At 36.5% G+C, this 10,158-nt stretch overlaps 1 protein-coding gene across 1 annotated transcript in view; it reads left to right on the top strand.

The window, feature by feature from the left end:
* The first annotated feature begins 4,418 nt into the window (after window positions 1–4,418).
* The window catches only part of LOC148945349 (uncharacterized), a 110,993-nt gene continuing 105,253 nt past the window's right edge, over window positions 4,419–10,158 (top strand). The window contains exon 1 of the mRNA XM_089098758.1: window positions 4,419–4,529. Within this exon, the coding sequence (XP_088954884.1) occupies window positions 4,494–4,529 (36 nt within the window). The 5' untranslated portion in view covers window positions 4,419–4,493. The remainder of the gene's footprint in view (window positions 4,530–10,158) is intronic.

Below are 10,158 nucleotides of genomic sequence, written 5' to 3'. Positions count from 1 at the left end.
TTGAAGTCTATTCACATGCGCTATATCAACTTTTACAGCGAAACATAATTGATCCTCCATTTTAAATTTGCTCAAGGACATCACATAACATTCATATACTTCATCCCATTCCAGACAAAGTCGTGATCCTCTCGTGACTTCCACCGCAATGTTTGGTGCTCTTGTACTATTGACATCAACTCCACTATCAACTTCTAAGACGGTAAATATTCCACTCATCAACACACAAATATATATCCATATGAGTAAAGTCAAACTGTTCTTCTTCTCACTCCTTTGAATTCTATTCACAGACTAATAAAACTATTGCAAAAATCCATTCCTTATATTCTCTGCAAACCTCCACCGCTAATATGTAACCAGCCCTCTGATTGGCTTGGAAGGAGACACGTGATCATGTTTCCCGTTATCGGATCAATAAAATTCACAATCGATTACGCAATCAATTTCTCGGAAATCCACTTCTCCTTCGATTACGCAATCAATTTCTCGGAAATTCACTTCCCCCTCGAGTCCTAGATCAATACATTGCCCCTAGCGATTATGTAAATCACCCCCCAGTGTCATAAATCAATAATTCCCCGAGCGATTATGTAAATCACCCCTCATGTCATTACACGTAGCCAAACAACAACAGATCGATAATCCTTGAATAAATTATGTCCCGTCAGCATTAAACTAAATTGTAGATGGCAGCACGGTGTTCGTTCTGTAGTCAATAAGGCCTTTCTACTCATATGACGTGCATTTGGGATAAATAATAAAACATTGCCTTTACTGTAGGCGTCGCTATAGCGTTGCCTCTGATTCCAGGGACAGATCGAGAGGAAGATCTTGGAGGAAGCCCAATAGGACAAGGGCACCAATTAGAAAAAATTGGGGGGGGGGTCCATTGTGACAAAGGTACCAATAATGGACCAAATTGACAAATTTATTCTAAGAAAAGGAGTAAAAAGAAAAAAGTGGGATAAGAGGGCGCCAGGAAAAATCTTTGGGGGGCCCAGGATCCCCTTTCTGCCCACTGGATCCACCAGTGTCTGATTCAGTGTTTTTGGACACACTAAACATAGAGACATATGGAAGAATTTTTTTTTTGGGGGGGGGGACTTAACGTACAATCCTTTTAAGCCATCCCCTCCCAAAGTTTGTGCTTGCCTAAACTAGATTAAGCATCATATCGGATGAAAGGTGAATCTTTAATGGCGGATATTCAAAAAAATATAGCGTTTTCACTATGTTAATTAAAAAAAAAAATTTCTAAAAAATAAGTTTTTCAAAGAAAAGTAAAAACCCCCATTAAACAAAAAATGAGCAAAAATAAAATAAAATCATCTTCCAGACATGAAAATATCATAAATCAGTATTAATAAATAATTAAAACACGAAACGAACAGAAATTACAATGAATAACCGAGTCAAACTCCAAACGAGCAGAAACTGAGATGATTAGGGCTCAAAAACCCTATGCCTTCCCAAGGCCCGAACATAATTTGCACTTTACTGAAAAATTATAAATATTTTTACTTTTATAACTTTAATAAATCAAAAAATATTAACATTAGGATTACTTAATATCAGTATATGTATATTAAACTGACAACGCCCATTCATTTGTATTTTTTTTTTTTTCAGTAAAGCGCAAATTATGTTCTGGCCTTGGGAAGGCATAGGGGTTTTGAGCCCAACTTATGTTAATTTCTGCTCATTTTGAGTTTGACTCGGTTATTTATTATAATTTCTGTTCGTTTTGGGTTTCATTTCTTTATCGATGCTGATTTGTGGTAGTTTCATGCTTGGTAGATTATTTTATTTTATTTTTGCTAATTTTTTGTTTAATGGAGTTCTTTACTTTTCTTTGAAAAATTTGTTTTGTGGAAAACAATTTTTTAATTAATTTTGTTCGTTTTATATTGAAATAGTCTGTTCAGAGAAAAAGAAAATAATACTTTAAATCTTTTCGTTTTTTAAGAGTCTATAGTTTGGCATGGTATGCTGGAGTAAAATTTTCAGCAATTTTTAACAATATACACCGTCTTGAAAAGCTGGAAACAAATAGTAGTGTTTAATTTAGTTTCATTCCTCCTCTAATTGGCCTGAAATAGAAAACTTGATACCATTTGCAAAAAATCTGTTTACTTTTTTTGATAGCTTGGATACACTTACGCTGTTTTGATCTGGTTAAATTTTAAGAGCAGAAGAAGCCCCGAAAGTTTGAATATAATACCCTCAGTCGTTCTTGGGATACTGCTGAGATGCTATATTGGGAATTAGCATTAACACAGTGCATTTTGATTTAATCTTATGGCAACATTTAGTTTTTATACATAAAGTGAAAGGGGACGGTGGGCGTGAGAGGGGGGTTAGTTATCCTCCAATCACTTTCAACTATTAAAAAAGGCACTAGTCACTCCAATTTCTAATTGAATAAGCCCTATTCGAAGTTTCTATGACAACTCCTTTGATACAAAGTGCCCGGGCATGGAGAAAGAAAAAAAAAATAAAATAATACATTGTGCCCACATTGTTCTTTACTTAAGCAGCGCTATCGCGCTGTCTATGATTATAGCATCAATACTTTGAAAATAAGGATAAACAGACTTGGTTTCAGTAATTTAAGGTGCAAAAAATGTTTTTGTCCAATTCTGAAAGTAGGTAAACATGTTTTTATTGCTGCAGTCACGGATCCAGTGGGTCGAGGGGGCGCCCCCCCCCTAACATAGTCTAAAGTAGTGTAATTTACTTAATTAATGCAAGTTTGTGTTAATTAGACTTGCTCCTTACGCAAGTTTATCGGATCAACCTATTTTGTGCCCCACCCCCTAAAAAAATCCTGGATCCGCCCTTGTATTGCTGTCCTAACAAAAATTGTGGGGTCATGTGTATTTGGACCAGTGTGGTAAGGAATCGTGCTCGGAGTTGATTTTAATTTTTTCTTAGAGGGGTAAGATGAAAAACTTCCTTTGGGTAGAAGGTAAGGTTTTAAAAAACCTTGTCTCAAGAACGTATGCAAGAATTCTGTCTAGGGACTCCTCATGTGTAAAAAAAATCAAATGCAAAAAAAAAGGTTAAGCATATCAAAACTTAAGAAATTATAGGGTATACCGTAAAAAAATAATTATTTTGGGGAACAGAGTCCAGACCCTATCTCCAATTCTCCTTTATGCCATCACTATTTGTAATATATTTTACTCGAATAAGCTCCCTCCTTGGTAAACCTTTTATTATGTGTCTTTCCCTAAGAGTGGGCGTGCCAAACTCCCCTCCTACCATAACCGCCACAATAATTGTGCAATGGGGACTTTATATTGAGTTGTTGCGGGAAACCAGAGTGTTCATCAGTGAGGATATCTGAATTGCTAATTCGCTATTTTTTGGGGGGAGGGGTGCAAAATGCATTCTTGAAAATCTAGGGGGCTATTTCTCTGATTTTTCGATGAAACAACCAAAAAAAGAGTATTTTTAATGATAATACCAAGAAAAATATTTTATAAAATTTATGGGAGACACAAGCCCTACCCCTAATTGGTGCGACGGGATATCTAAATAGCTTCATTTGCAGCAAGCAATTTTCTTTCTTTTTTTCTCAATTGTACTTGTGTGTCCGAATTATATTATCATTTCTGTGACGATAATGTACGGATGTCATTGTCGAAGGAACACAACATGCAAACTAAAAAAAAAACATGTCAAATATTTTTGTACCCGGCGAGTATTTATAATTTCTCCCTAATGAAATAAAATTTATTTTATATTATGTTATAAAACATTTTTTTTTTAAACTTTTTAGTTTAATGATTGAATTTTAATGTAAGTTTCTTTTATATTGTTTTTTATTCTCTTCGTTTGTTTTGCTGAGGACGGCCCTTGGATATAGGGTCGAAATATTCATTTAAAGTTGCGTTCAACTGTCTTGTATAAAAAAAAAAAAAAAAAAAAAAAATCCCTGTTGTTCTAATTATTGTTTATGAAATAAAAATTCCGAATCCATGTCCCTTTCAATAATTTTATGATGGTGATGTATATGTACAAAGGTCCATTTTGTAGGATAAGCTTTGATAAGGAAATTAACGGTAAAGATACTAAAATTAACATTAATTATTAGATCAAAATGCATATATCTTATGATGTCAATCTTCTCGTTGACAGCTAATAAAAGTTGTTGCTTCACATATTGAAAAAATCTGGCGGTTTCAAAAACACAACAGCGTCAAAAAGTCGGTCTGAAAAGCCATGTTGTATTACTTAGAGACTCTAAAAGGATTGAGCAAGTTAAAAGTGAAGTTGATTTTAAGTTAAGAATAGTTTTTAATAAGGGTTTTGCATGTATACATATTCACCCACTTGATTAAAATCAACCCTTAAGGTGTTAAGAAGTTTCAAAAATCCAGATTAGATTCCAAGAAAAATCGATGTGAAAGTGTCCATACAATATGTTAAAACTAACCAATTGTGCTGTCAGTTTTTCAGTGTGACTGCTCACGTTTGATCTGAGGATGTTAGGTTTGTGGCTAGCTGTACTTTATTTCTCGGTGAGTATAGCTTATGTTCTTCAGTGGATGGTTTGATAAGATATGCAGTAGGATAGAACTTGAATCAGCTTCATTGTGTCATTCTGAAAATTGTAAATCGAATAAACAGTCGCTAGAATTTCTGGAGCCATCATTTGAAGCAGCCACTCAGAGGAAAAAAGTCTAAAAAGAGTAAATAAAGTAAGACGGATTTGTTTCAGAGCAAATCCAATAAAGACAGATTTCCTTAAGCTGAGGCCCACGGTAGCTAAGAATCCAAGTACCGATACCCACTGGCTTTATATGAAAGAGGAACAGACTAGAATTTTCAGGGTCAGCCAATGAAGTATTTAGACATTAACATACGAACATGATGTCAGATGCATATCCTGCCTCCTTGCTCCCCTCCCCCCAATTGACGGCATTATGGTCTGCACAATCTGTGAGATTGAAGTTCCATTCAGTTTATTGCAAATATTTGAAGTTCTTGCTCAGACTCACTACGAGAACATAACTCTCACATCCTGCAGTTTCTGAATATGGCCTATCCAGCTGAAATCGCGCCATCTTGAATAATGAAGTTGCTGTTTCGCTAGAAGTGAAGTAACTTGTGTTAAGTGGCGTCAACTCCCGCAAAATAATGGGTGAGGGCAAATTTTGTTTTTCAAAATCTAGGCGGAGCTGATTTGTCATTGTTTCAATGAAAATACCAAAAAGGGTGTTTTTGAATACAAAAAAGAAAAGAAAAAAGGGTATTTTTAAAATGCAAGAAGTGGCAAACAATCAAGGAGGGTATTTTCCGCGGGGAGTATTTTCCGGGGTGGGGGGGTATTTTCAGCGGAAGTTATTTTTCGGAGGGGGGGGGTATTTTCCGGGGGTTAAACGCCGGCCACCGAAAATGAGAGGCTATGTAAACAGCTTTTCGATAGTTCTAAGTGGTTGGCTTTCTCAAAATTCTTACTCGATAGAATTTTCATCTTAGAACGGCCAAACTTGTTAGATTGTTAGATAAACCGAGGTTTTACTGAAGTACAATCTCTTTTTTGTTACTTAAAAATACGTGCTGTAATTTTAAGTTTTCGTATGAATAATTCCTCTCCCAATATTCTACGTCCGCTGGTTTGATATGACCAATTCTGAGGACTGAAAAATAAAACAAAAAAACGCTTATCTCTGACCGCGTTTTTAGAGGTAGCACTACAGCGCTGCCAAAGTGAAGAGACATGTGCCTTCCATGTATTATTTATTCATTTTTGTCGGACACTTCGTATAATTTATTCGGCTCATTCAAAAGATAATTGAAACTTTTAGTGCCCTTTTTAAGAGTTGAAAATTATTTGAGGGCAACCAGTCCCATTCCGTACTCTATATTCTACCTAGCCCTGTAACCCCCTAAGACATCTGATTAAAATTTTGATATCAAACTTCAAGACATTTGATTAAAATTTTGATATCGACCTTCTGTTCAAATAGCTGAAAGGCTTAATAAGTATGCCTCTGGGGATGACGCGATCCCTCAGCCTCTTTGGCAAGCGCCATAAATTGTGCAAACTGCCAGCTATTTTAAAGTGAAGAATGGTTCTAGGTGTTATAGTGGGAAAAAGGAGTGTGTTTGATCTAAGGTGCCCGGGGACTCAAAACAGAGATCATTCGAAGGGTCAAAATGATTACACGTTTTGTTGTGGGAGAGAGAGATAGGGGGCCTGATGACCGACCAAAACATTTTTGTCCCTGATCGGTTTGACATTTACATCTGCAATCTTGTCGGCCAAAGGCAGCCTAATTTGCAAGAATTGTTTCGGTTAGGCTCTTCCTCCCCCTCTCCCCTGCCCTAAAAAAATAGAGCCCAAAAAGGGTCAAGAATCTGTTTTCCTGATCGGCTCGAAATTTATATTCTTAAGATATGAGCCAAAGGGGACCCTAATACAGGATGAAAATGGAAAACGATCTTAGCTCCTCCAAAACGAGACTCCAGAACGAGCAAGAATCTGATCGAAAATGTTTTCCCATGGCTACTTTGTATGAAAGATGTGGTCGTAGAAACTTTGGATGGGGAGCATTCGATTGAAAATGGAAAATTCTCGTAGCCTTCGTAAGGGCCAAAAATGATTGGAGGTGATCAGCCTCCTTACCTTGTCCTTTTCTGCTACTCGTCTTCCCGTAGGGATCAAATTTGGATCAAAATGGGATCAAAATTTTGCGATAGCCATACAATTAAAAAATATCGAAAAGTCTAATGAGTATAACTTCGACGTCAGGCTTCAGGCCCGAGGTGCTGTGGCCCTAAATTTGCAAAATAATTCATTTTACACGGATGAATAATTTTCAGATGAAGGGAATAATTTTAGTAAAATAGTTTGTGAAGTAGCAGATGATTTATTAGGAAAGTAAGTTAGAAAGGCAGCTATGAATATTAGAGAAAATGCTTTAAGTTTAGTAGAGAAGAGGCGGCGCTTGTACGTACAAGAAGTATTTGAGTGATCGATCACACGACAATAAGAGGAATCTACGGAAAGTAGAGGAAGTATTGAAGTATGGATGAAGGAGGTATCAAATAGAGGTCACGGACAAAATTGCCGAAGATCTGGGATATGCAGCAATATGGAATAATAGTAAAATATTGTATTGGCATATTAAAAGATTGAGAGGGAATAGTCAAACTGAACTTGTCCAAGTTAAAGATAGGAAAGGGGCCACAATTAGTGATAAGGAAAGGGTGAAAGAGAGATGGGCGGAATATTTTGGGAATATGCTAAACCGTGATAGAGCTACATAAAAAGATATAGAAAAGAATGAAAAACTTTGTGACACTTGGGGTGTGAAGGAAGATAAATTTTGTGAAGTCGTTGTAGAATTCCTCATCACGTAGAATTCCTTACAAGAATAGCAGAGCAAACTGCAGCGGTATTAGATCATATTTTTACATCAATTAGTCTTTTCCAAACACGATAACTTTTAAATTATGAGTTATCACTGTAGTGTATAGTACACTAACAGTACACTCAGAAAGATAAGATTTCCGAAGAGTCTATAGTGATGTTCCTCGAAAAATTCCAAAATGCTTTAAAGGAGAATGTCCTTTCGTGCTTCGTAAGTTTGAAAAGCATAATACGCCAAATGAGCCGTGGATTTACCCGGTATTTTGAGATCAATACAGGTAAAAATTCGCTATTTCAAAAATACGTTTTAGAACCGAATCAGTAGAATAAGTCATATTTTAGTAATTATAAAAACACACTATCAAAATTGACTTGTAATGTAAAAAAGCTATATTTTGAGGCTCAGTTTTTGCAATCACAAGGTAAACAAAAAAGACATGGAGGTTAATTAATTTGCTTGTTGGGAAACATAAGAAGTCTTTACAACCGAGTGAAATGATTGGCCAACATGGGATTATAGTAAATAATGAAAAAGAAATTGTCGATATTTTAAATCATTATTTTGTTAGTATCAGTGAAAAAACAGCAAATTTATTTTAGGGGGGGGGGGTGCAAAATAGGTTGATCCGAAAAAAAAATTTAAGGGGGAGCGCAAAATAGATTGACCCCCCCCCCTCGCCCCCTCCCTCTGGATCCGCCACAGATTTCAATACTGTCTGCGTTATTCAATATTGTAGAAAGAACGTTATATAATCGGATGTATAATTTTTTTGAAAAATCCGATCTGGTTTCCGAAAAGGACACGTGACTGATCATCCTATGATCGTTATTAACCAGTTTTTGAGTGATCGTCTTGACAAAGGAGATATTCCTGCAAGCTTCTTCCTGGACATTCAAAAAGCGTTCGACTCAATTCCTCATTTGATTTTATTTTCTAAGCTTAATGAATCGAGGGTTGGTGGGAGAGCATTTGATTTAGTAAAATCTTATCTTTCTGAGAGAACACAAGTTACTTTAGTTATTAAATCTGCTTATTCTTTCCTTCCATATCGTCACCGGCTGGTTTCCATTAGGGCTCAATTATGGGCCCTCTTTTCTTTCTTCTTTATGTTAATGATCTGTGTTACGCTACAGTGTACTGTATGTATGAGAAATATTTAAGTGAAGCTCATTTAAAGATTTACCGCACAAAGAAGCAGCAGTATCATAAACAAACTGTGTGTCTAGATACACGTTTGCTGATGATACTGTTGATTCTGTGTGCGGTAAATCTTTAAATGAGCTTCACTTAAATATTTCTCATGCATACAGTCGTATTTTGAAATGGATTGATGACAGCAAACTTGCACTTAATAAGAATTAAACTAAACTTATTATTTATTGTAGTATTGGGTGCAGGTTTCCAGAACTAACTAAGATTTGTGTTATGCTAGAAGACGGTTTATCGAATATTGAAAGAGTGAGAAGTATTCGTTATCTTGGTGTGGTTATCGACGATAATCTTTCAGGGAGGGATCACATCAATGTTGTTTGCGCGAAAGCATCACGTGGCGTTGGTATCATGAACGGGGCGGAAAAATATAATTCCTTACTCCGCACTTAAGTCTATGTATTTTACTTTAGTACGATCTCATTTTGATTATGAGGGATTGGTTTACCTAAATACTTTTCAGTCTAATCTTATTCCACTTCAAAAGATACAAAATAAGGCTGCTCGTATCTTTAAGTCATTCATACTGTCTCCTCCCCTTTTCATAGGCAGCGTAATGGCGCTGCCTAAGTAAAGAACGCGTTTGGCACAATGTATTATTTTTTTTTTTTGGTTCTTGTTCCAAGGCGCTTTGCATCAAGGGAGTTGTCGTAGAAACTTCGAAAAGGGGTTATTCAATTGGAAATTCGAGTTGCGTGTGCCATTTTTAATAGTCGAAAGTGATTGAAAGGCAACTAACACCCCTTCCAAGCCCACCATTTCTCCAAACACATCTAATCAAAATTTTGAGATAGCCACTTTGCTCAGCGTAGTTGATTTTCAGATAGAAATTAGGTTTTGTGAGGAGGACACTCCCCCACAGCCCTCAAGGAAAGTGTTTTAAGTTATGCCCTGGGGGCATATAAGATTTTTATAGAAAGTGTTGTCGTAGAAACTTCAAAAAAGGCTCTTTCGATTGGAAATTCAAAGGGCTAGTGCCTTTTTTAATAGTCGACAGTTATTGGAGGGTAACTAACCCCCCTCTCATGCCCACTTCTCCTCCACACACGTCCAATCGAAATTTTGAGATAGACGTTTTGTTTACAGTAGTAGACAGTTCGGGAAACTAGGTCTTTGAGAATGACAACCCCCCATCCCCCACAACCATCAGGGTAAGGGTTTTAAGTTATGCCCTGGGGGCATATAAGTTTTTTTTTATAGAAATTGTTGTCGTAGAAACTTCAAAAGGGGCTCATTCGATTGGAAACTGGAATGTCTAGTACTCCTAGCTACTGTCAAAATCTATTGGAAGGCACTTGACTATCCTTTCGCTTCCATCTTTTCACCTAACACATCCAATCAAAATTTTGAGTGGACAATTACGTTTAACATAGTTGAAAGGTTCGGAAATTGTATCTTTAAGGACGACACTTCCCCCAGAGACCTCAGGGTAAGGGTTGTAAGTTATGCCCTAGGGGCATATAAGGTTTTAATTGAAAGCTTTGTCGTAGAAGCTTGAAAAAGGGCTCATTCGATTGGAAATTCAAATGGCTAGTCCCCTTTTTAATATTCGAAAGTGATT

This window comes from Artemia sp. Qi Xiang Cuo, chromosome 13 (genome assembly GCF_049724085.1).
Source record: "Artemia sp. Qi Xiang Cuo chromosome 13, ASM4972408v1, whole genome shotgun sequence".
In the NCBI taxonomy this organism is placed as follows: domain Eukaryota; kingdom Metazoa; phylum Arthropoda; class Branchiopoda; order Anostraca; family Artemiidae; genus Artemia; species Artemia sp. Qi Xiang Cuo.
The sequence above is the reverse complement of the archived record's forward strand: the minus strand, read 5'-3'. Positions and strand labels throughout refer to the sequence as shown.